The sequence below is a fragment of the Pinus tabuliformis genome, chromosome 7, assembly GCF_031772625.1.
Source record: "Pinus tabuliformis cultivar Carrire ecotype Pingquan chromosome 7, CPIR1, whole genome shotgun sequence".
In the NCBI taxonomy this organism is placed as follows: Eukaryota; Viridiplantae; Streptophyta; class Pinopsida; order Pinales; family Pinaceae; genus Pinus; species Pinus tabuliformis.
Window position 1 is genome coordinate 568,330,748 of NC_142293.1, and position 27,938 is coordinate 568,358,685.

At 41.1% G+C, this 27,938-nt stretch overlaps 1 protein-coding gene across 2 annotated transcripts in view; it reads left to right on the forward strand.

Annotated features, from left to right (window-relative positions):
• Positions 1-27,938, forward strand: part of LOC149248691 (putative DEAD-box ATP-dependent RNA helicase 29) — a 211,009-nt gene that overhangs the window by 128,153 nt on the left and 54,918 nt on the right. For both annotated transcript variants that reach the window (XM_089458516.1, XM_089458517.1), the window contains exons 8-9: positions 11,456-11,537; positions 11,711-11,767. In XM_089458516.1, coding sequence (XP_089314642.1) covers positions 11,456-11,537; positions 11,711-11,767 — 139 coding nt within the window. The remainder of the gene's footprint in view (positions 1-11,455; positions 11,538-11,710; positions 11,768-27,938) is intronic.

Consider the following 27,938-nt stretch of genomic DNA (forward strand, 5'->3'; position numbering starts at 1 on the left):
TTAGCTCTGATACCATGTTAATTTTAGGTATGTTCTGTGCTAGAGCAATTTATTTCAATTTTCACAGTTAGCTCATTATATTTTCCTGATTAGCAATCACATCAGCATTAAATTTAACTGCAGATATAACATAAATATAAATCGCAGAAGACAAGCCAAGACAAGAGGACACAAGATGTGGCGCTAGCCAAGGACAAACCCCACAATGTGGGGAAACCCTTGATCAATTCTTCTTTTATGTTCTTCAAAGTTCAGCAGAGAAAGAGAGAGAGAGAGATAGTACATTTACAATAGAAGTCAACACTTTGACTTATCTAGATAAGAGCATAGATCATCTCTAAGAAGATGATACATGAGATCAGTTGAAGACATGCTGCTTCAACTGATTCTCCAAGGTGACTCCTTCACCTATCGTTGTGCTGCATTTCATCATCATGCTGCACCTCACCGCACTGCACCATGCTACACCCATCATCACTGTACTACATTATGTGCCATTGCTGCACCATGTTGCCTTCCCGGCAGTTCCAGCTATTCCCTGCAGTTCCGGTTGTTCTTGGCAGTTCTTGCAGTTCCGACAGTTCCAACAGTTCCAGCTTTTCCGACAGTTCCATCTTTTTGACAGTTCTAGCTTTTTCGACAGTTCCGGCTTTTCCAACAGTTCCGGCTTTTTCGGCAGTTCCGGCTTTTCCGGTAGTTCCGGCTTTTCTGGCAGTTTCGACTTTTCCGACTTTTCCAGCAGTTTCGACTTTTTCGAATTTTCCAGCCTTTTTGACAGTTCCAGCTTATTCGGCAGTTCCGACGTTTCTAACTTTAACGATAGTTCCGGCTTTTTTGGCTTTTCTGACTTTTTCGGCTTTTTTGGCAGTTCCGGCTTTTCCGGCTTTTTGGATCAGGGCAGGCGTTATCCCTTAGGATCTCTCTTCCTACTAAAACCCAAAGACAAGTAGAGAGAGGAAGAGATCCCAAGTGTGTTGAAATGACTTGAAGTCCTCTATATTTATACTAAAACGTAGATGATGAATAGGCATGTCTATTGGGCTTTTGAGCCTACTCAAGTTGCTGGTTGGCTTGATAATAATTCCGTAATCACAATAAATCCATAACTCCACGACTACTTATCGGAATCGGATGATCTTTAGATCAATCCTACACCTCTCGATGAGATGGATCCAATAAAAATATCAGCTGCCATAAATAAGCTGACCCACATGGAGTTTGGCCCTAGTTGCCAATTTTAACGGTAGGGCATCCAAGACAAGAGTAGGCAAGAGGACTGATATTCTTTGAGGGTTGGAAAACAAAGATATGAATAGTCCTAGAAGGTCATACTCGGAGAACATTCGAGTGGGTATGTACCTTGAGAGACAATGATGAAGGTGTCTATAAATCATTGGTCTCGCCAGCATTGTAGCTCATGGTCTCGTAAAGAGATGGAGCTGTTAGTCAAGGCCTTGCACTTTGACAACGCTGATGGATATGATGCTATAACAAATGGATTGCTAATCCGGTTTCTCTTATGTGAATTCTTCAAGATTGATAATAGCCAAACACCTTGTAATGTTGTATGAATACCTTCCTAGTTAAGAGGTAGTGTTGAAGGAAGTGTAACTAGGTTCGATCTTCATAAAAGTACTTTTGATATTTGTACTTATTCAAAAAAAGAAATATTATATTTATAATATATGACAATGAGTTTCTTGCTCATTGAAGTAGGTCTAGCACATGTCAAAGTGCTATAGGTGAGTCAAATAGTTAAGAGAAAATATTGAAGGCCTTAAGGGCATGTTACACCATGTATAAATATATATTAAAGTCAAAGGGAAAAACTCTAAGCAAAGTCAAGTCTACTCCAATGCAATGGCACCTTCAAGAAGCTCCTTCAAGCATGCTACACCACCATGGAAACTATCCAAAGTCTGCTCAACAAATCAACCACCAAATTGCCCTCAAAGTCGGCCTACAATTAAGAGGACAAGTCGGCCTACAAGCAGTCAATCAAGTCGGCCTAAATGGAGGGACAATCCTCTATTTATAGAGGTTGTCCACTCCAAATACAATGTACTACTAAAGCTCTGAAATCCGCAAGGGAAAGAAGACAAGGAGGAACGAAGGAAGCCGAGGTGAAAGGTCTACAAGGTGCAACGAAGAAAGAAGGGACAACAAAGGTAAAGGACTATTTCTAGGGTTAGAAACAGTCAGACGTGCGAGGAAGAGGAGGAGAAATCTGCAGGTATGACAACATGGACAAACAATCTATAGTTTTGTGTTGTTTGGGTTTGACTCTAGTCTCACAAGGTCTTTCAAGACAAGCGAAGGAGCCGCTCTCTCCAACGAAGGAAGAAAGACTCTATACAGTAAGGGTGCTCTCCACAGATGCGAGAAACTAGGGCAACAGAATAGCAGAACAATGATACACTCAAGAAGTATCTCGGTTGGTCAAAGATATACTCGAGCAAGGGATAGAAGAGTAACACTTCATTTAGAAGACTCATTCAAGGAAGGTCTAACTCTAGACAAGAATCATAACAAGAAGAAGAAGTGCCGGAAGAAGGAGGACGAAGTGCCGGAAGAAGTGCCGAAGAAGTACCAGGGAATAAGGTGTAGGAAGAAGGAAGGACTTGACTTGTGCTTGAAGGATACTCTTGTCAAGGGTATAGGGTTTGGCTTTGATCAATAGAAGCCTCAATAAGTGAAATTCACTGAAGGGTTTTCCCCTCAAGAGAAGAGAGGTGGTAGTAGTTTGATGAAGTAGGCACACATGCATTAATAATAATAAGAAGAAGATTAAGTTAACTAGAAAAAGTAAAAAGACTCCACAAATTGTTATCAAGTAACGAAGAATGACACTACACTACTTTACCCTAGATTCTTCAACATCCCTTCTCCTATGTACAATGGCTTCCATAATCTAAGAGTTAAAACACACTTTAGTAGACCTCATGCACGAAAGATGACTTTGTTGGCTTTTCCACAGACAGATATTTTGGACTTCTTTTGGCCACTTTCTAAAAGTCTTCGGCGTTTGATGCTCGGACTGAGGCCCTTTGCTGATTCTACTAGGCTCCGACCTAGTCTTGAGGCTCCTCGGCCCTACTGAGGTTTCCCGACCCACTGTAACAAGGCCCCGAGGTCCCTCTCAGCCCACTCGAACAGGCCTTGAGGCCTTCTCAGCTCACCTGAGGCCTCGTACGTTGTCCTAAAATTTTGACGAATATTCCCTCTAGAATAGAATATAGGCAGAATATAGATCTTTTAGGGCACAAAAAATAAAAAAAATGATCTTGGCCTCTGTTTTGGAATATTTTTCATCTTTCTTGTAACCAAAATTGGACTAGGGCTTCTTCAAGGCTGCTCTTTCACCATAGGTCTGATACCATGTTGAATTTTTAAGATTTTCTAGATTGATAATTACTTCCAATGATTTTCTTCTTCAATCTATCTTGTGTCACACTCATCATTAAGCAATTATACATAGAAAATCTCAACAATAAAAACAATAAAGCCAGTAAGATCATAAAGAGACAACTAAACACAAGAGACACAAAATTTATGTTGGGAAAATCCTATCCAGGGAAAAACCCAACAACCTGGAAATTCCTAGGGCTTGACCAACCCTCCATTCATGAACAATAGTACAAAATTTCCGTCCAGAGTTTCCCTCCAACTAGGTCTTCTTCAAACATAAATTTGGCCTTCTAATTTGCCTCAGTATTTGTCCTTCTTGTGATATGAATTATGCCACAATGAAGGAGGTTGAATGCCAAATATATAAATGTTGAATTAGCCGAATTGGTGTGTCCCTTAACTGGGGCTGACTTGATGCTAACTTAGAATCCACATATATATTAGGAAGGGTAAAACTTTATTAGGAAGATCAATCATTTCTACAAAATTCAATAGTGCAGACATACTAGTAGTACCAAACCAGCTCGAATTGGCAGGGTCCTTTACAAATTGACTGAGTCACCTTTTAGACCCTCCATGTGCACTCAACAACAATTTATTGAAGGCTTAGCAGAATCAATAGCAATTTAGTGAATGTTTAGCATAATCAATATTGGTTTAATGAAGGTTTAGGAGACTTGGCGGTTTAGTGGATTGAGTGGTGAGAGCCCATGATTTGAAGGTGTCGAAGCTCTGTAGCTTGATTTCTTTCTTTGTTGTTCTGCTTTCACAGGTTCCAGGCACTCATTTACACACATCCAACGAGCAGTTCAGATTCTGAGGACTGTGTGTTGGAATCCTTTCATATTCTTAAGTGTTTATGGCATTAGAGTGCGTAGGTCTTTGCGTAGAATCTCTCAAAGCCCCTTTGGACCCCCTATTCCAAGCCTTGGCTAATCGTTAATTGATATGTGTAGGAATTTATAGGGTAAGTTCCTCAGACAGAACACCAAAGGACATCGCTCACAAACAGATCACAGATCAATACACCAATATTCTTAACGTGGTTAAAACCCTCAAAGAGGGAAACAATCGATAGCGTGAGCCAACGCGACCACTTCAGGCAATTTATTAATAGAAGTAATAAAATTTACATAAGCTTCTCTCGTGAATGGTTACCCTACAAATGACTCTCCATGCTCTTTAAATAGAGATCATGGACCAATCGAGTGTTAAGCAACGGATCAAGTGTTGGTAATACCGAGGAGAGATTGAACCATCAGATCACTTCATGTCTAGAACATATCGTGACTGTCGGATTGTACGTTATGACTGTACATAGTAAAGAAACACACTTGACCTAACTCTACACTAGACCAAGTTATACTTAACTATTTCCTATGTGTCAGAATATCCTATCATCCCCCCTTAAGAACAACTTGGGATAGGATTGAAGGATGTACAAATATGACACAATAGGAGAAGGAAGGAGGTATTAGAGCCTATCCCCCCTTAGTGACAACTTCCTGAACTTCAACCATAAATCGAAGTTTAGTAAACTTCGCCTTTGTGAGAGGCTTTGTAAAGATGTCTGCAACTTGATCATCGGTTGAACAATATTGCACTTCAAGGACATGGTCATGAATGAGCTTTCTGATGAAGTGCATGTGTAGTTCAATGTGTTTGCTGCGCTGATGTTGGACTGGATCTTTGCATAGTTGAATGGCACTTTGATTATCACACCAAAGTGTAGTCGGATGTTGCTGCTGAAAACCAAACTCTGATAGGATCTGGCGAAGCCACAAGGCTTCCTTACTAGCTTCTACGGAGCCACGATACTCTGCTTCTACTGAAGAAAGGGAAATGACACTTTTTTTCTTGCAAGCCCATGTAATAGGTCCAGAACCAAGAGTGAAGACATAACTTGCAATAGACTTCCGATCAACAGGGTCACCAGCCCAATCAGAATCAGTGAAACCAACCAATAGAGGAGATGCTTCTGCACTGTAATGAATCCCAAATTGAATTGTACCTCGAACATAACCAAGTATTCGTTTAGCTGCTTTCCAATGACTTTCATGTGGGTTTTGCATAAACCGAGCAATAAGGTCAACAACAAAGGAAAGGTCATGATGGGTATGGGTCAAATACAAAAGTTTTCCTACAAGCTGACGGTATAAGGTAGCATCAACTTCAGGGGAAGTACAAGTGGCTGAAAGTTTGGGTCCAGACTGAAAGGGAGAAGGGGCTGGCTTACAATCTTCCATGTGAAAGTGGCGTAGAAGATCACAGGCATACTTGGACTGGGAAAGGGAAATACCTTTCTTGGATTGCAAGACTTGAAGACCAAGAAAATAATGCAAGTGTCCTAAGTCTGTCATTTCAAACTGCTTTTTAAGGCTAGATTTCACTTGGTTTATAAGGTTGGGATCACTACTAGTAAGGATAGGATCGTCAACATAAAGAACAAGAATGATAAGATACTTACCCACTTTCTTGGTGTAGACAATATTGTCAGAATGACACCTAGAAAAGCCAATATCTAAAAGAAAGCTATCCATTTTGGCATACGAAGCCTGAGGGGCTTGCTTGAGACCATAAAGGGATTTCTTAAGCTGACATACAAGGCTGGACTCTGTTTGTATAAAGCCAGGAGGTTGTTCCATATGGATTTCTTCGTGGAAGTTCCCATGCAAGAAGGCAGATTTAACATCCATCTGATGGACTTCCCATTTGAAAGAGGCAGTCGGGGAAAGAACAAGGTGGATAGAGTTCATTTTGGCAACAGGGGATAAGGTTTCATTATAGTAAATGCCTTCAACTTGTGAAAAGCCCTTAGCAACAAGACGGGTTTTATGTTTATCAACTTTTCCATCTGGTCCAAACTTGGTTCTGTAAACCCATTTACATCTAGCAAGTTTTCTTTCCTTTGGAAGAGGAACAAGATCCCATGTATCATTTGTCAATAATGAACGATATTCTTCATTCATAGCTACGTCCCAATCTGGATGGCCTGAAGCTTCTGCAAAGGTGTCAGGATCATAATTCGCTGAAGCTTGAGCCAGTAAAGAAGAGGCTCTATCGAACTGAGAACGTGTATGTCGTTGATCTGTAGGATCACCTGCAAGAGCACCTGCTGCATCTCGAGTAGCACGGACCCATTTTGGAAGCTGAGGAGCTGAAGGAGGATCCTGAGAAGGTGGGGGAGGATTGTCATCCTCGTTGTCATCATCTGAAGAAGAAATATTTTCAGAAGTAGAAGGGATAGAGAGAGGTGGCACATCCGCCGAACTAGGCTCGTAGGCCGATATATTTTCAGCAAACTTTACATCTCTTCTAATGATAACATTTTTGGACTTAAGTGGAACAAATGTATATCTTTTGACATCTTCAGAATATCCAATAAAAATACATTTTTCACTCTTAGGTTCTAAGGCTTTATGTTTCTCATTAGGAATATGGGCCCATGCTTCACTTCCAAAAACACGAAAGTGACTTACATCTCGTTTAATTGAGCTCCATGCTTCTTTTGGAGTGATATTCTTTAAAATCTTAGTAGGAGTGCGATTTACTACGTAATTAGCATAGTTAATTGCTTATGCCCAAAAATTAAGGACCTAAGAGATCCTAGATAGATTTTAGCTACTGGAATTGCTGATGGTTCTACAAGGTTGTATAAGTTTAACAACTTTGGGTCATCCACACTTCCCTCGGTATTTGTTGCTCATAATGATGAAGTGAGCAAACTTTGGCATGAGTGATTTGATTTTGCATTGAATTTTGAATTCCAGGAAATTTCCACATATGAAAGTACGATTGCATTTTTCCTTTAGGCATTTGGTGAGTAGGATAAAAAATTACAAGGGGAAGGGGCAAAGAATGTCGACTATAGCTTCAATGAGTTTGGTATGATATATTTGCAATATTACTGTTGTGAAGGTAGTATAAGATGATTATCGAGATAGAAAAATATCAAACCTTCTAGCTGATTGTACCAGATTAGGAAATTACCATTGAACACTAGAGCTCTTAAAGCGAAAAGAAGGTTGAGTTACCATTAAAATTGATTGGCTTATTAAACTAACATAAATTACGTTGAGCTTCTGAAAGCTAGCTAGAAGAGTGATAGATATGAGCAAAATAAGAACTAAAATGTATAATTGACATGGTTGTTATTTTAGATAAATGGTAGCAAAAATTTGTGGGGAAGAGGAATTATGTAGGATGTGAAATAAAAACGTAGTAATCTATTTTGGAATTTCTTCTCCGCAAATCTACACAGGTTGGGTTTATGATTATGATCACAATGACAATCTAACATGTGATGGCCACATGTTCTAAGGAACTTGAGAAAACTCATGATAGAGGTGCTTCACAACATACTAATGCTAGTTGACACCAAATTTTGTGCAACCTAATAGTTCTTTATGGCCATTTTTGCTTTCATTTGAGGGGCTGCTATTGTGAATAACAATGTTGCAAAAATTGGCATTGGCAAAAGATTGCTAGTGGTCATTGTTACGCACCAAAGGTTGAGTAACCCATAGGAGAAAACTTTTCTCTTCCTTGGACGCCGAACTAGCCAATAGTCCTGTTTGATCAGCAGATAACATGATGTCATGATCCTCCACCTTTTTTTTTTTTTTTGGTTTTACCGGTCATATTTCTCTCCCTCAAGAAGGAAGGTGGGTCATTCATCGATATGTACTTTAACCATTTTGCAATCATGTGCTTTGCCTTAATGTTATGGGCACTATAATTTGGATGAAGTGGCATGCTGGATGTTTGATTGATCCTGACTATATTTTTGTTGCTTCACTTGACCTAGGAGATTAGTCTTTGACTCTAGTGTAGTGGGACCACCTCTGAGGCCTTAGGATCTAGGAAGTACACTATTTGAAGTAGTGTGTCCAAGATCTTCCTTAATTCTTTCTGTCTTTCCCTTTATTCATCTCAATTCTTTGGGCTAGTAGTCAATTGACACCCTTTTGTCCTCATCCTTGTGTCTGGGCTAGAAACATTTGCCCTAGAGGTTGATGCAACCAAACTAAAGGTAAAAGCATAAGAAAGCGACACCAAAAGAAAAATATAAAATGCAAAAGATGGCTTTGAAATTTAAATAACGCTTGGGAAAAATCTTTGCATGCGCTCTACCCCCTCATTAGTCGTCACCCAAGTCCTCAAGCGCATGATGCTTCATCTGTAAAAGGAAGTCCTATATTGTCCCGACCATGTTGAGCGATAAATTGACTCATCCTAAAGGGTTAACAATGAAAAATCTCAAAGCAACCTTGGGATCCCTAGCTGTGCACCCAAATCAAAGCAACTAATAAAGGAGTGAAAGGTGCACATGAGGAATGGAATAAGCAGTCTGAGGAAATGGGTAACTCATGCCTCCATGATTTCTCCTTCCTTACTTCTATACACTCATGATGTTGGACCTCCATTAGCTGGTCACTTGGCTATGGCACCTTACCTTGAGGCTTGAAGTCTATCCTACTCCACAACCACAATTTTCACACATACCTATGAATTGATGGGTTAACTTCGGACCTGTTACTTCCCCTTGGGGGTTGGAAACATCTAATAGAGTTGTCCATCTAACCATCCCTATCATAAGGATGTAACTTGCTTATAAGACTTGATCTAGTTAGACATTTGAAGGTGAGCTTTGTGTGAAGTATTACCATTCCTCCAACGTTAGGTGTGGTCAACTGTGATGCATTTATGGTTATTGTCCCTAATGATTGGTGATTATTGATTTCACTTGATTTTGAGCAAGGTTTTGTCAAGTGGTATTGTCACAACAACAAAGGCCCTTGGAGACATGATTATTCTCCTTGTCACCAACACTCCAGAGGTCATATTACCCATTCCAGAGAACAAATATGATGATTATGATGCAACATTTCCTACCCAACGTAGCGCATTGGGTTACTTGATGATTCCCCCGCGTACTTGACACTGCGAGGTAGCCCTAGATGCTGAAATGTTGAGTTTATGAAGCTTGGTGTTGGATAAATAGATGATGTGCCCAATTGACGTAAGACACCCCTAGGCTGGCCTTGACGTTGTTTGATTGGTGTTTTTTGTTTTAGAGCCTAGATGATGATGGTTATCCTTGTGATGATAGGGGAGGGCTTGCACATGATACTTTGGGTCCAATGCGTGAGTTAGCGAGTGCCATGTCACTAGTTTTTCTTTTTAGAGGGTGATGTCCGACAACATGGTGATGACATCTTCGTTTGTAAGTATTTTGGAGACATTCCCATGGACATGGAGTTACTCCAAGTATGGAGCACTTGTTATCCCACTTGACACTTACTTGTGGCATTTAGAACTCATTTGGAGGATGCATCATAGTTGAGTAGTCATTTTCTACCACACATGTGGGCATTTTGGCATCTTTGGTTATGTTTTTAAACTACGATGTTGGCTTGTAACCTCTCTGTTGTGGAACAGTCAAGAGTAACCTTTTAATTAGGGTTTTTTACTTGTGTTATTGTAGAAATGAGGGAGATTAAACTCATATAAATAGAGTTTCCCCTCATTTCGTTTTTTCATCCTCACACATTGTATTCTCTTCTCTGCAAAGAGAATTCGAATTAGACATTTTCACTACAATGAGCAAGATGCAATCTTTTATGGTATGCATTTCTTGTGGAGGTTATATTTTGCATCAAGATGTTATTCCGGGATTGAAAGAAGTGCTTCTTTGGAGGTTTTTGTAAGTTTAATGGTTTATCATTGATATTGTTCATATTGAATGTATAAAATAGGGTTTCTATTTGTGCCATGACTAAATGCTTGATTTATGTTGAAATCTTGTTACATTATTGCATGCAAAATTGTTATCCTTAAGGCCTATAGGGAAACTTTGAATTTGCATTCGCTATATTTAATTTCTCCCCTCACAAGAATAATAGTTAGGGTTTCAAAAGTGTATGCCCTAGCTACCCCCCTTACTCCAATATCTTTCCCATGAAATTTTGGCCTAGAATACTCCATTAAACCCTTGTATGAGAAGGCACTAATCTTTGTTGTGTTGATCTTCTATAATTTTTATTGAATTTTATCTTCTTTCTCCCATTCCTAGACATCAAGGTTTAGATGTTAGGTTTTCTAGGGTAGATTTGATGCATAGAAGTGAATTTGTGTTGGATGGTCGTGGTTTATAAATTAGGAATTGCATCTACAAATAATAGAAATGAAAAATCTCGTATTGTGCATGGTAAATCTTCCTTATTTATGACTGACGTCATCCCTCTCTTGCAGTTTATGCATACCTCACAGCCATAAAAGTCAATTTTCTGGCCCTAATCCTAGTGTCTATTGGAAGGCCTGTTTCCCTTTATTGTTGAATATCCTTAGAAGGCCTTTTTCTTGGCTGCATATCAATCAAACCTTACCTTATAGCAGCCCTTTCTTTGGTCTAGGCGTAGGGTATTTGAATGTTGGTATAGAACATCTAGGCCTCTCTATGCTTTGCCGGTACTCTATCCAATATTATAGACCTCTTGTTCATTGCCATTTTCCATAGCATTATAATATTCTTTAGGTGATCTAGGGAAGCCTCCCTTGTGATTGAGTACCACTAAAAAGCAGGAGGAACATTGCTTTGGTGACAGTGGCAACCGTTTCTCTTGTTGCCATAAGATTTTGCTCTGCCCAGTGAGGCTTTGCACCAGGCCTGCTTTGCAGCAGCAGCCATCAACTTGAGAAATCAGCAATTCAGGAAAATATTGGCCAGAAATTAGGACGGATAAATTCAGATATGAAAAAACTCAGAAAAATCGAGCAACGTTGAAGATTTGGAACAGCTTGGGAGAGACCAGAGATATTTGCAACACTGGGAAATATGAGTAAATATCTAAATTTTTTTTGGAGGTTGGATTCAAGGGCCAAACGTTAAAACTCATTCAAATGTATATTTCCAAATAATGTTTGGTTGATCACTTGTATTTTGTTAGATTAGCCTTCCAAGTAATTTCTGTTAATACGGTTCTGTGTGTAGTCTCTTCTGGTTTTAGTTTCTTTTTGCAGATTCATAGTTCTTTTCTGCTGACAGGATCGATGCAGCTGTTCTTGACCTTGTTGCAGATGACAGTGGTGCTCTGCAAAAGCAGAAATCAACATACCACTGGGACAAGGTATATGGTACTGAATTTTTAGTTATTGATGCTGTTACTTTCTGTGCTTTAATGTTTTTGCCATATGCCTATTCTTTTGTTGCTTCTGGTGGTATGGGAAAGAAGGTTATCTTATAGTTTCATTTCATGCTTGAACTCTAACAAGGTCATTCTTGGATTAATTTTGCATGCAGCGAAGTAAAAAATATGTTAAACTAAACAATGGAGAGCGGGTAACAGCTTCAGGAAAGGTTGTGCCCTCATCTTCACAAATATGTACCCTTTTACTGTTTCATATCATTTACCTACCACTTGTGTATTTACCTGTCTACTGGTTGCTCATTTACATTGTTGCCGTTGTAACCTTGCTTGCTATCATTAGTGACCCATTTCTCAGGGATCCTTATGTGTTCACGTGAAAACATTGCTTCGTTAAAGTGTTTTGGTATTTTGTTTCCAATTTATGTCTTATAAGTAGCGACACAATGCTGATGTTATTTGTCTTCATCCTTGAGCAGATGTCAGAGTTGAAATCAGTTCAAAATCTGTCTGTTGCTTCCCCTAGTGTGAAGCATTCTTTAGTTTATTACCATTTCTCTTTAAAGTTCGAAATTTGCATTTACAATTATGCTTTCATAATGGTCAAATAAGTAAGAGATACAAGGGAAAATGGGGCATTGAATGTTTTAGTTTTGAGTTTTGTTTGTATTCTTGGTCAATATAATGGTATATAGAGGGCCTGGTGCTCTTGATCAGTGTTGATAACATCATCAGTTCTTCGGTGTTGTGATGAAAAATCTTGATATTTTGGGCAAGCAATTTTTTAGCCCAAGAAAATCACAAATTTTTCCTTGAAATAAATATCACGCAATTTATAAAAAAGTCACAATTATTATTATTGTTATCATTGTTTTATTTTTCAAAGTGCCTTCTTTTTTTGTCATATCACTCAACAAGTTGGAGCTGTCAGGCAATTTGGAGTGTAGCTCAGTGTTATTGCAAAGTGTTAGAAGGGATTCTAAGTGCCTGGGCAAATAACTGTTTCAGGATGTTTGAGAGTGGTTCCAACCTCATTGGATTTCATATGGAGAAAGTAGAATTTTAGATACCAAAAAAAAATCCAACAGACTTAACAGTTTAAAGGATTTCAGGATTTGGGGCAATGCAACATTTCGATTTGATTGTCATGTATGAGGGTATGAAACTAGCATTTAATTAAGGGTCGGACTCTTTTATATATACATATGTTGGTGGTAGTGATTGTTGAACTCCTTTATCTTGACGCTAGTAAAAATGTACCCATTACACAAACAATATATTGTTTTGACATGCTAAGCTTTTTTTGTCTTATTTTAATGCTTAGAGGGTGATATTGATGATGAGGATATCAAGATAGGCAATGATTTTGATGACATGTAGCTATTTTTTGTAGCATTTTTTTTCTTTAATTTATTAATTTCTTTCTGGTATTTAGAGGGCATTTAGAGCCTCTTTGTTTGTGTAGTTTTGGTTCAGAGATGGATTGCAGTTGGTACTTGTATACCCACCAAAAGTGGATAACACCATATGAAATTTTTTTAATCCTATGATGGACAGCTAGTCAACCAGCAAGCTTATGCATTGCTTAATATATGATGATATGTCACATTTCTCCGCAATTTGCATTGGTCAAACACCTCTCACCATACCACATTTCTCTTGAAAGAAGGTGGGTCACCACTCGGCAAGTACTTTAACCATTTTGCAAGTCCTGAGGACGCGGTCCAATAATTACGTGAGGAGGTTTGGTCCCACAGGTCATGTGGTCCAATACCGGGCAGGACTATGTATGCTTGAGAGCTGCTCCATGCATGATTTCTTTAGTTGAAAAAGTACTTTAACCATGTTGCAATCATATGCTTTTACTTAATGTTTTGGGCATTCTAACATGGATAAAGGGGTGATCTGGATGATTGACCAATCTTGATTGTAAACTTGTTCTCTCACTTTACCAGGGAGGTTAGTTTTATGCCCTAGTTTATTGGGACTTCCTTTGAGGCCTTAGGTTTATAGGAGGGACACGACTTGGAGAACTTGGATTGAAGTAGTGTGTCCATAACCTCCCTTACTTAACACTCCGCATCATTCCCTTGATTTCACATCCATCCTTCTGGTTAGCTATCATTGTTTCATTGGGATTTGCACCCTCATATCCACATCATTGAGTTAGGGCTAATACTTTTCCATGGAGGTTGATGCATCTAAAAGAAAGGTGAAAACATAAGATGGCCACAATAAAAGAAAAAGAAATGTTAAAATGCAAAAGATGCTATACCCCTGTCATTAACCATCATTCGGTTCTTGAGTACTAGATGCTCCATCACATAATAAAGGAACCCTTGCATGTCTTAGCCTAGATGAGTGAGAAGCCGACTCATCATTAAGAGGCAAATAAGTGCTATATTATTAAAAGCAAGATTGGACACCTGAGCTATGCTCCTTATCAGTGTTGATAATATCGTTCTTGGCAAAATATCAACGAGGGTCCTTAAAACATCTTTTCGGCAATATCGGCAAAAATATCAATTTTTATTTATTTTATTATTATTAGTAGTTTTTTTGTTAATTTATTTTTTCTCAGATTTTTAAACATATAAAGCAACAACGATATTAAGCTAAGGTTTTTAAAATATCGCGATATTTTCAAAACAAAAATATTATGATATTTACTTGTTGAAATATCGTTTGCTTGAAAATCATGTGATATTTCGCGAAATATCACTGATATTATCAACACTGCTCATTATCAACGCATTATTGAAAAGTAAAAGGTGTATTAGAAGCTAAGTTGCACGAACCGCCAAAACGCCTGGATGTTTTTGAAATGGGTACGATTGGAAATACAACCCCCGAAAAATGGAAATGTTCATTGAAACGTCATATATTGTATTTATCTATTTTTTCTACAAATAGGTTAATAATGCATTATCTTGCAAGAAAAAGAAAGAATTGGAGAAATGACATTTTAGAAGGAAAACCTAGTCTATATTTACTCTCGTAGATGATTACATGTGTTTTAGCTCCCAGAGATGGCCTCAGATTGCTTACAAGACCAGTGCCTGGGCACATCTAAATTAGGAGTGTCTCAAATGATTCTCAGTAAAGGGAGACCTCACTTATATATCTATATATATATTGGGTTGGTTCATTCACCTAAAGGAGTAAGACATGAATTTCTTGGTACTTCTTCCCATATACAAATCTCAGAAATATGCATAAAACAGTGGAGGCCGAGTAGTCCAAGGACTTACAGTTTAATAAGATTTTGTAGAGCAATGATAGAGGATAAGGAGAAGGAGTAACTCATCATATGGAGCTTACAACATCAAGAATTCTATGCTTTAACACATAGAGCTTGCAGCTTTAAGAATTCCTATACTTATCTGAGTTAGAAGTAGATATAATGGGCAAAAGAGAGGCTGTGTGTTATGATTCATGAAGAGCAACCTTTAAAGACATAATTTCAATAATCCATATAGGCACTAGCATTAACAATGTCGATACAAATGAATCTGTGAGGAACTTACAGGCACATGCATAACATTTTGATACCAACGAATCTATGAGGAAGTCTTGAAATATTTCTAACAGTTGTGATTGCATGAAATCAGAGAAGAAACATGAACATAATGGGTTTTAACAGAGGGATAACATACTGTAATACTTGAAGGGGGAATCACCACCATTTCTTCATATTCTGAAAGATTTGTATCTTGAAGTTATATAGTCTGAAAATTACATGTAGAATTTTCTTTAGAATTTTCTGAACTTGAATGAAGTCTTGCTTCCTCCTATTTATTCTGGAGAGGTGCGCATGGACATTCATTACAACAAAAATATCTTCGGCCGAGTCTGAACTGTCAGGTTGACTATGTGTCTCGACCGTGATTGCTCTGTGGCCCAAAAAAATTATGGAATTAATGACCACATTGAAGGAAGGCATGTTACAGGACAAAAATAAGTAAACAACCAGACATAAAAGTAAATGAAAAGTCTCTGTGCCCATCCTGTGATCGCCTCTGCCTCAGGCTGTAATTTGCTCATGGTATGGCCTCCTGTGCTGCTCAATTGACCCGCCGCTTCTGCCTTTACTGCTTGGATGCCTTGTTCTGTGGAGTATGGAGTGGGTTGACTGTAAGTGCCTGTTTCGGCGATCCTTCGCTGTGTAGAGGAGTGAGGCTCCATGACGAGCCATTAAATCTTACTGAGCCCCCCATATTATCTTCAACACTTGGTGTCATACTTACTTTAATGCCACAACTACCGACCCATCCACCTTAAGAGCCATGAACCATGCTATCGGGATTGTAAGGCAACGAGACTTTTACTCTTGAAAGCGTTGCAGAACGACGGGCTCTGATGCTCCTTGGCCCCCTTTGGTTTAACCCCTTTCTGCTTTTCTTATCATATGGCCGGGGGCTATAATTAGGGGCTTATACCTCGGGCACTAAGGCCTTCGGGGTCCTGTTCGTGGGGCCTTTTTCCTTTGTTACACAAAATACGCATCTCGGCGCTTGATACACTTTACATTTGGTGTCTCTCTTTATAATTTGCGATCGTCGATCAGCGGGATTGGGCCCACTAAAGATATTGCAATCGCAACCCCGGAGAGGGGGCCTTTTACCTTATTTCTCAGCGCTGGTCGGCTGTCTGGACATGGGAGCTTTATAGGCCCGATCACGTAATATATCGTGTTTGGGAGGATCCCCGCTTATCGCAATCACAGGCCGGGAAAGACTGGGGTGGAGGAGAACTTTAACCTGTGCGATCGCCGATCTGTGGGAGTGACGTCATCACTTCCACGTGTCACCTTGTGATTGGTGACACGTGTCACCCGAAAATGCCCGCATAGGATCCTTGAAATTGCCGAATTTAAATGCCAAGTGTCCTCTGTATTGCCACATTATTGATGACGTCAGTTGCCTTGTCAGCGATAAGGACTAGTCATATTGCGCGACGTGGCCCCCCTAGAGGAGAGAGAAAATGGCCTGCCCGACCTTGGTTTTTCCGTGAATTCCTTTGTTAAATAGAATCGGCCCCTCCCCAGCGATTTAACACTGTATCGCAAATTGGCGATACCACAAGGTTTTTATAGGTAGAACCCTGCCGCCACGCCGATTGCCGATATGCGGGATTTATTGTGAAGTTATGAGATGCTGGATCGCGACACTGCGGGGTCGCGGTGCTGCGGGGTTGCGGGATGCGGAACTGGGGAATGCGACATCGCAGATATGCAGGACTGCGGGATTGCCCACCGCCGATTGTCGATAAGCCGTTCCGCCACGTGGAGGAGAGAGAAGAAGGCTCGCTGGTCCCTATTTTGCATAGATTTCCTTTGTAAAATGATTTTGGCCTTCCTCGGTGATTTTACAGTATATCGCAGAATCGCAACCCTGCAAGGTTTTTCACTGGTACCCCCCAGCCAATCACCAGTAAACCTATATTGTGGGATTGCTGGGCTGTTGATATGCGGGATGCGGGACTGCGATATCGGCGTTCAGCACCATGAATCATCGATAAACCATGAGCCTGTGCCCGGGACCCCGCCGATAGCCGATTTGTGATGAGATTAGCTCTTGGACCCCCTACTTGCGATTTTCTTTAAGTCTTTTCTCCTTGTCTTCTGGCTATCCATGGGTGACTTCAACAGGCCATATCTTATGATTTAGAAGTCCATTTTCGGACTTCCATACATGGTTGGAAAGCCCTTTCTGAGCACTATGCATTGGAGAGGGTCCAATTAAGGCCTGAGATCTACCGTGACCTGGGAATGTGGCTTCAAACTTCACTGCCCTTAGGCAACCTTGACCAACTGAAACCCACAATGTAGTGAGTAACAACATTGGCACCAACTGGGGATAGTGCCTCGCTGGAAAGGTGCTGAGAGCCTGCAGACCAGTAGCTTTCCTTCCATTTGGGATGGAGTCATTCTCAAACAAAATATAAGTCTGTGAAAATGGACTTTTTCCATCATAAACTAAAAAATTCAAATAACAATTACAATACACACACACTGGTATTTACAATGAGTGTAAAACAGATACCTCTAGTTTTGAAAATAAAATTTGAGGAACTGACCATTTACTGGCAGTTCCAACAATTCACCATCCAAGTTTTCAAGTAGGTAAGTGTTCTTTCCCCTCTCTTCTGCAATCTTGAAGGGGCCGAACCATAGCAGATCAAATTTCCCATGTTTTCCTTTGTCTTCCCGTCGGACATCCCACCTGAGAACTAAATCTCTTGGCTGAAGAGGTCGGTCCTTTGCCCTCTTGTCGAATAGAGATTTCATTTTTTGTTGGTAATTGGACATCTTGGTCCCCACTTGTTCTCTGCTTTCGTGAAGCTCCACCAGTTGATTTATCCTTCTAGTCAAGGCATTCAACTCTTCCTTTACTTGTAGTAATCTCACCACCGACATTACTAATTGGATCGGGAAGACAACAACCTTTCCATACAGTAGTTCAAAAGGTGATTTCCCAGTGGATCGTTTAGGCATTACTCAGTTTGCCCATAGAGAAAACTTCAGTTGGGAGTCCCAGTTCCTCTGATTCATGGTGATGGTCTTCTTCAACACCCTCACCATAGTTTTGTTTAAGGACTCAACCAAATAGGTAGTGGAGTGCCCGATGATGATATTAAACTTCTGGCAAAAACTGGTGAACTTGGCAGATTTGAAGACCTGAGCATTATCAGTGATAATTTTGAAAGGACAACCAAAGCGGGATAGTATGTTCTCCTCCATGAATTTTATCACCACTGAGTTTGTAGCATTTCTAGCTGGGATGGCCTCTACCCACTTGGTGAAATAGTCAGTGGCTGTTAATATCCACTTGTGTTGGCCACTGGATGATGGGTTTATTTCTCCTATGAAGTCCAGTCCCCACTGTCTAAAAGGTTCCTCCACATGCACTGGAATCAGGGGGAGAGGAGCAAACTTCTATCTCTCAGCAAACAATTGGCATTTCTGGCACGACTTGACCTGGGAATAAACATCTCCAAACAACGTAGGCTAGTAGAATCCTACCTTGAGGATTTTATGTGCTGTGGTCTTCCAGCTATAGTGTCCCCACAAACTCCTGTGGAAATCCTCAATTACTTTATCGGTTTCTCCCTCTACCAAACATAGTAGTAATAGCCCCACTGGGTCCTTCCAATGGAGTAGGCCATTGGATATGATATATTTCTGCGCTTGCAATCTCAGACTTCGGTATTTGGATCTATCCAGCCCCAACGGGCTCCTTAGGAATAAGAGGTAATGAACAATGTTCTTATACCAGGGCGATCCCTCATATTTGGCATAGATCTTCTGCTTAGATGTTTTAATTCCGCTCTGGTGATCCTCTGGTCTGCCTTCCTCTGTGATCAGGTTTATCCCTAGAGCTTGGCAGTTGGATTCAGATAAAATCTTGGCCAACCCCTGGCCTTTGATGAGCTTGGTAGGCTTTATTTCTAGCTCATATTCTTGTATTTTAGCTATCCACTTGCCCCTCTTTCCTTCGCTGTCTCCCTGCACTAGGATGTCCTTGACTGCTGTCGTTGGGACGAACGCTGTGATTTCCGATTGCAGCACATACATACGAAATGCCTTCAGAGACTTGACTAGTGCATAGGCTTGTTTCTCTAGTATATTATATTTCAGCTCAACATCCCTTAGGACTTGGCTGAAAAAGGCGATGCGCTGCTCATAACGTTCTTTATTTTTTTGTAGGAGCACAACAACGATAGTATGCGGAGAGGAGAAAGAAAAAATGTAGAAAGGCACTGAGTAGTCGGGGCTGACTAGCACTGGGGCCTCAACCAAAGCTTCTTTGATTCTAATGAAAGAGTCGCGGGGGACAGGGCTCCACTTGACTTCATTCTCCTTCTTAAGCATGTCTGTAATACCCTTGACTATCTCTGCATAGTTGGGTATGAATTGCCTCAAGAAATTTATTCTCCCCAAAAAGGCTTGGACTTCTTTCTTATTCCTGGGCAGAGGAATATGGCTGATGGCTTCGACTCGTTTAGGATCGATCTTTACTCCTTCATGCACTACTATGTGTCCAAGTAGCTTCCCCTCACTCAGGGCGAACTGAGATTTCTTAGGATTCAGAGAGAGACCATACCTCCTGCATTTCTCAAAGGTGAGCTTTAAGTGGAGGATGTGCTCTTCATCAGTCTTAGAAAATACTGTGATGTCGTCCAAGTAGACTACCACCAATTTGTCTTGCTCCCTTATGAAGGCTATGTCCATAGCTCTCTGAAATGTGGCCCCTGCATTTATCAACCCGAAAGGCATGCGAGCATACATGAATGTTCCCCACGGGGTGGTGAAAGCAGTGTTTTCTTGATCCTCGGGGTGAACTGCCACTTGGTTGTATCCGAAGAATCTGTCCATCATGGACATTCTGGCTGAACCAACCACCTTCTGCAATATATTATCCATCTTGGGCAGCGGGTAGTTGTCTTTCAAAGACGCCCTGTTTAGATTTCGAAAGTCTACACATAGCCTTATCTCTCCGTTCTTTTTTCAGACAGGGACCAAATTAGCTACCCACTCAGAGTATCTTAAAGGTACTATGATCTTCGCCTGTAGCAGCTTCCTTACCTCCTTTTCAATGGAGGGGAGTAAGAGCAGATTTATCTGTCTGAGTTTCTGCTTGCATGGTTTTATTCTGCTCTTCAAAGGAATCTTGTGCTGTATGATGTTAGTATCAAATGCTTTCAAATCTTCGTAAGACCAAGCAAAAACATCTTTGTAGATTTTGAAAAGATTTAAATACCTTTGTTTACAATGCAAGGGGATTCCTTTTGACAACCTGATCATCTGGGGCTCCTCCTCCAATCCGATGTTGCAGTCTTCTACTTGATCGTCCATCTCAGGAGCCAATTGTTTGGAGGCTATGTCGTCTTTATTAAAAAGTCTTTCCAGTGGGACAAGTCCACGAGGGATGGTGTTCCCTTTCAGTTGCAAAATTTTGTGCCCAACCCCTGTGTCTTTCGTGGCTTCTTGATCTGCTTCTTTTCTTCTTGATCGATGGTGGAGTGGTTGAACTCCCCAATGACTTCTATGAATCTTTTCACCTGCTCGTCATCCTCGAATACCTGCCAATGCTTGACATTATCCGGTATTGAGGGTTTGTATCTGACTTCTACCTCATATTTGAGGAGCGGATTTTGCGGGGGCTTGAAAGTGCTTGCAGCGACAGCAAGGGAGTTTGCCATTCTATTTATTCCCTGGGCAGAAATGGTATATTAAAGGCCAAGGAGAAACTATCAATTAGATCCCACACTTCATTCCGGTACGTCCTTAGTCTGGGGTGTTTGGCCTGGCACTGATTTCTGATCTGCCTCACGACCAGCTCAGAGTCTCCATAGACTGTTAGGCATTCAATATTCATATCCTTTGCCGATTGTAATCCTAGGAGCAATGCCTTGTATTCTGCCACGTTATTAGTCGCCTCAAATTCCAGTTTGAATGAGAGGGGTGTCAGGTTTCCCTCCGGGATACTAACAGTACTCCTGCTCCATTTCCTTCTTTGGAATTTGCTCCGTCAAAGTATAACTTCCATATTTTGTTTTCGTTTGCATGCTGGTGCTCTAACTGCCTTGTTAGGTGCATTGATGTTTCCTCTAGGATAGTCTCATCTTCTTCTAGAAATAGGCAGGAGAGGTTGCTTTCTTTTCCATGAACTGGGGAGTTTTCTGAGCCTTTAGCTGGGGTCACAGTTTTTACAAATCTGGATTCTTTGTACAATCTCCTCTGTTCACCTCCAAATGTAGGGATAGTGGCATAAGTCAGATCTAACTTAATAGAGCCCCCCACCTTAGAACCCCAAGATCTAGATAAGAGCATGCCGAACCGAGGGGGAATGTCTGCCACTACTATGTCCATTACCACACTCTTCACCGGGATCTAAGCTAGGTTCACAACCAGATCCTTTATCATTCCCAAGCACTTGACCCTCTTAGAGTCAAGGGAGTATAGGTCCTTGTAGGGCCTGGTGATCTGCAAACCTAACTGTTCCATTACTGCTAATGGCATGAGGTTGTGTGAGGCTTCGGAGTCCAACATGCAGTTGTGTAATAAAAGATCATGGATCACCAGGGTCACATAAAATGGTGCAGTAGAAGGATCAAGTTCCTCCACATGCGGCCCAAAGACAACCATTGGCCTCTCTTCTTGAAGGTTTAGAGAATCATGGATGGGTGAAGGGGTGGATGGATGCATGAATTGAGATATCTAAGCTTTATAAGTAGGCTTCTTTGGAAGCTTAATCAGAGGGACATGAATCTTTACCTTTTGAAGCTCCCTCTGGAGATTGAATGTAGGTTGGACTTTTTCTATACTTCCGGGCTCTGTTCCTTATTCATTACCACTAGCAGTTTTCAGCGGGGCAGGTGCCTCCTTGTCGATGTGTCCCTCTGCACTATTGCTTTCCTTATTTGCAGAGACTTTCATCTTAGAAGGGTCAGGATTTTGCTTGCCTTTCCCTTTGTCTGGTGCTGGTGGAATACCTTGGGGAGTAGTTTCCCCCTGTTGCTCTGGTTCTCTTGACCTCTTCTTTGAAGATCTTGGATTATATTTACATTGTGGCTGTGCTTGTATGAACTCTGCAAAATGTTTGCAATAATAATCTATATCATCCTCATTTGTTGTTTCTCCATCATCACTGACCTCCTGGTGAACCATATTCTCTTGTTCTTCTTCAGGGAAAGCGAAATACAAGTTTCCTTGGATCTCCGGTGTATCCGACAATTGCTCATCGGGACCATCTTCTAAGTATAAAGGATGAGGGGTCTGGTCGAGCTGCTCCTTTGTCTCCCTTGGAAGTATTTGTAATGGAGGCCTTCTATATTGCAGGTTATATCCTCGGTTGTTGCCTTGAGCATTCTATTTGGAGAGATTCTTGTTCTCAAGTTCAAGCTTTCCAACCTTATGTGATAAACTCCTGATGAGTTTATCCAGTTCTTCCAACTTCAGGTTTGGTGATTCTCTAATTTGACCAGAGGAGGACGCTTCTTCCTTCACTCTTCTATTCTCAGCAGGTTCCTGCTTTCCTCTTGACTTCCCTGCTGAAGTGAAATTCGCTTCCACCTCAAGCGCGTCGACTTGAAGTTGCTCTAAAGTGAAAGAACTCCTTTCTCTTAGGGTGAACCCAACGTCGGATTCAAAGGCTCCCAAAAAGGCTACTCGAGCAGTAGTTGGAGGAGGCTTTATCTCACCTGGCAGGTTATTATACAACTTATTGAACCTTTTTATAAATTCTGAAGTGTACTCTTTCGACGTCTTCCTTATTGCATTGAACTCTGTGAGGAGGTACTCATGATTCCTCTTTTCTCCCCATTTTTGTGTGAAAGAATTTTTAAGCTCCTCCCAGGTGGTGATAGAGGCATTAGGTAGGGTTTTAAACCATTTTCTGGCCTCTCCCTCAAGGGATTGTACAAAGAGTCTCAGGATTACATCTAGCTGTTCTACGTTTTTATTCTCAGCAAAAGCACAAAAGATTTCAATGTGTCTCTGTGCAGTGTTTTCATCCTCCCCACTGAACCTAGGCAGAATCTTTAGATAGTCCTGGGGCATAACACTCAGGCGCCGGGGTAAATCAAGAGGGGCATATTTATTAAGCAAAAAGCTCGGGACAACCATCTGAATTAATGGAGTGGAATTAAGATTTGTCTGAGGGACCTGGGCCAAATCCACAGTGGTCAGAGTGGAAGCATGGTATGTCAGGGCCTTAGGTACAAATCTTGAGTAGTGAGTAACAACGGGCTGAGAGCTGGATGGGGAAGCTTCAAAGGCTGATGAGATGGTAGTATCAACAGGGGGAGTTTTCTCCTTCCAGACTTTCCTGAAAATTAATCTTTCTGGTTTAGATACAAATGGGGCTTTCTGCTGAGATGTATCTGAGCGAGTGTGAGGTCTTTTAAAAGCTAGGGTTAAAATTGATAATGGGGGGTTGTGGAGTCGCCAAGGTGATGTGAATGCAATCAGAACCAATGTTTTAAAACTCCGACTCCGACTCCGACTCGGCCGAGGGTCGACTCCGACTCGGTATCGACTCGGCCGGCTCGATTTCAATGACTCGGTCATTGTAAAAAATACATTAAATATTTATTTTTTATAAAAACACATAATTTTAAAGATTTTCATTCATGTTTCCAAACGCACAACATTAGAATATAGATAGAAGACAACATATGATCAAAGTAGGCTCATGAATATATCCATTATATCAAAATGGCACCCAATGCATTGTCCAATACATACATGATGATGATATAGAGATCAAAACAAAAACACATAACCAAGGAGGCTATAAATGGCCTCTACAACAAAAGTCTGTGACCAGTACTACTGGCTACTGCTAGAGTTGCCAACATCATCTGGCTCAGTGTTACTTGGAAGTTGGGAGCAGGAGCGAAAGTGGGGAGTGAGAGCGAAAACGGGAGCGGGAGCGACATTTTCAAAAGCTCCTAGTTTGGGAGCGAATCCCAGAGGAGTTCGAAAACCAATGTCACTAACATCAAGGTACATAGAAGGATTGGTGCTCTTGATTAATTACGAGTTCCATACCCTAATACATGACAAAATTCAATGGAAACATTGCAATCCTCCAATCCTGAAATCTTGAAAAACTGATTAGTCTGCTGGATTTTGAATGAAATCTAAAATTCTACTTTCTCCATATGAAATCCAATGAGGCCGAAACCACTCTCAAACATCCTGAGTCATTTCATGGTAATGTTAAAAATTTAAGTAAAAGGAATAGGGTTTGGGAGGGGGAAATGGACCCCAAATAACATTTAACTAATTCATAAAACACATTGGAGTTCAAACCAATCAGCAAACACTTCAAAATTTCATTAAAAAATTGTCAAATCGTTGTTGTGATGGGGTTACAGGCCACTGGTTATGACTCGGCCGAGTCAATACAGAAACGGCCGAGTTGGCCGAGTCAGCCATGACTCGGCCTACTGAACCGTTTCCTCCACCGAGTCACATTTCTGGGCAATGAAACGGATCAACTCGGCCGTTTCCGTTTCGAATCGACCGAATTTTAAAACTATGATCAGAACAAACTTCGCTCACCTACACAAAGAGTTCAATTTGTCGTATCCCAGAGGAAAAATCCTTCAATACGTTCCACGACAATGACGCTAAAAGATGTTGTAGCTCCCAGAGATAGCCTCGGATTGCTTACAAGACCAGTGCTTGGGCACATATAATGGGTTGGTTCATTAACCTAAAGGAGTAAGACATGAATTTCTTGGTACTCCTTCCCATATACAACTCTCATAAATAGGCATAAAACAGTGGAGGCCAAGTATTCCAAGGACTTACAGTTTAATAAGATTTTGTAGAGCAATGATAGAGGATAAGGAGGAGTAACTCATCATATGGAGCTTACAACATCAAGAATTCTATGCGAGCTTGCAACTTTAAGAATTCCTATACTTATCTGAGTTAGAAGTAGAGATAATGGGCAAAAGAGAGGTTGTGTGCTATGATTCATGAAGAGCAACCTTTAAAGACATAATTTTAATAATCCATACAGGCACTAGCATTAACAATGTTGATACAAATGAATCTGTGAGGAACTTATAGGCACATGCATAACATTTTGATACCAGGGAATCTATGAGGAAGTCTTGAAATATTTCTAACAACTGTGATTGCATGAAATCAGAGAAGAAACATGAACATAATGGGTTTTAACAGAGGGATAACATATTGTAATACTTGAAGGGGAATCACCACCATTTCTTCATATTCTGAAAGATCTGTATTCTGAAGTTATATAGTCTGAAATTACATGTAGAGTTTTCTTTATAATTTCTGAACCTGAATGAAGTCTTGCTTCCTCCTATTTATTCTGGAGAGGGGCGCATGGACATTCATTACAACAAAAATATCTTCGACCGAGTCTCAACTGTCAGGTTGACTAGCTGTCTCGGCGGGATGGCTCTGTGGCCCAAAAATATTACGGAATTAATGACCACATTGAAGGAAGGCATGTTACAAGACAAAAATAAGTAAACAACCAGATAGAAAAGTAAATGAAAAGTCTCTCTGCCCATCCTGTGATTACCTCTGCCTTAGGCTGTAATTTGCTCACAGTATGGCCTCTTGTGCTGCTCAACTGACCTCGTCGCTTCTGCCTTTACTGCTCGGATGTCTTGTTCTGTGGAGTATGGAGTGGGTTGACTGTAAGTGCCTGTTTCGGTGGTCCTTCGCTGTGTACAGGAGTGAGGCTCCATGACGAGCTATTAAATATTACTGAGCCCCCCATACTGTCTTCAACACTCGGCGTCATACTTACTTTAATGCCACAGTTGCCGACCCATCCGCCTTAAGAGCCATGTACCATGCTATAGGGGTTGTAAGGCAGCGTGACTTTTACTCTTGAAAGCGTTGCAGAACGACGAGCTTTGATGCTCCTTGGCCCCCTTTAGCTTAGTCCCTTTCTGTTTTTCTTATCATATGAACAGGGGCTATAACCAGGGGCTTAGCCCTCGGGCGCTAAGGCCTTCGGGCTCCTGTCCGAGGGGCCTTTTTCCTTTGTTACACAAAAGACCGCATCCCGCCGCTCTATACACTTTATCTTTGGCGTCTCTCTTTCTAACTTGCGATCGCCGATCAACGGGATCGGGCCCGCTAAAGATATTGCAATCGGAATCCTGGAGTGGGGGACCTTTTACCTTATTTCTCAGTGCTGGCCGACTTTTTGGACGCGGGAGCTTTATAGGCCCGATCACGTAATATATCGTGTCCGGGAGGATCCCCATTTATCACAATCGTAGGCTAGGAGAGACTAAGGTGGAGGAGCACTTTACCCTGTGCGACCGTCGATTTGCGGGAGTGACGTCATCACTGCCACGTGTCACCTTGTGATTGGTGACACGTGTCAGCGGGAAATGCCCCCATAGCACCCCTGAAAATGCTGAATTTGAACGCCACGTGTTCTTCGTACTGCGACATTATAGATTATGTCAGTTGCCATGTCAACCATAAGGGCCAGTCATATTGCGCCATGTGGCCCCCTTGGAGGAGATGTATCGCAAATCGGCGATACCGCCACGCCGATCGCCGATATGTGGGATTTACTGTGAAGTTGCGAGATGCGGGATCACAACATTGCGGGGTTGCGGTACAGCGGGATCGCGGGGTTGCGGTACTGCGGGATTGCGGGAATGTGACATGGCCGATATGTGGGATTGCGGGATTGCCCATCGTTGATAAGCCTTTCTGCCACGTGGAGGAGAGAGAAGTAGGCTCGTCGGTCCTTGTTTTGCATAGATTTCCTTTGTAAACTGATTTTGGCCTTCCTCGGTGATTTTACGCTTTATCGCAGAATCGCAACCTTGCAAGGTTTTTCAGTGGTACCACTCGCTGATCGCCGATAAGCCTATATTGCGGGACTGTGGAGCTGTCGATATGCGGGATGCGGGATTGCGATATCGGCGTTCAGCACCATGAACTGTCGATAAACCGTGAGCCTGTGCCCAAGACCCCGCCGATAGTCGATTTGCGATGAGATTAGGTCCTAGACCCCCTACTTGCGATTTTCTTTAAGTCTTTTCTCCTTGTGTTCTGGCTATCCATGGGTAACTTCAACATGCCATATCTTATGATCCATAAGTCCATTTTTGGACTTCCATATATCGTTGGAAAGCCCTTTCTGAGCACTATGCAATGGAGAGGGTCCGATTAAGCCCTGAGATCTTCCATGGCCTAGGAAGGTGGCTTCAAACTTCACTGCCCTTGGGCAACCTTGACCAACTGAAACCCACAATGCAGTGAGTGACAACAACATTATTCAAAATCCAAAATTATCTTTTATAGATGAGGTTGTATATCCAAAATTCGAAAATCGTTTTTTATACACGAGGCTATACATCCAAAATCAGCCTTTACATCCAAAATCAACCTTTACACATGAGGATTTACATGCAAAACCAACCTATATATGTGGGTGTATGTGCTAAAAATACAATAAACATGAACTAATGACAAGTACAATTACATATCATATAATCGTCATGCTCATCTTCATTAGCAAAAATAGAGCAAGTTACTTTTTTAACAGAAGTAGAGGGTGGTTTGATTAATGATAAATTAATTTGTGTAGTGATTAGAGATAAAGTTTATTGGTAGATTAAATTTATTTTGGCCATAGAAGGGCCCCACACCCTTTTTGGGTGCTTGAGTGAGCCCCTAGAAGCAAAAAGTGACTGAAATAGGGGAAATTTGGGTTGAAATGGGGTAGATTTGGGCCGAAACACCACCAAAACATTTTGTCAGTGTTTCAAAGGTGTTTTCATATCAGGAAATGCCACATAGGCTTATCTGTGGCGTTTCGGTCGCGTTTCAACGATGATTCGAGTATTGGTACGACACGA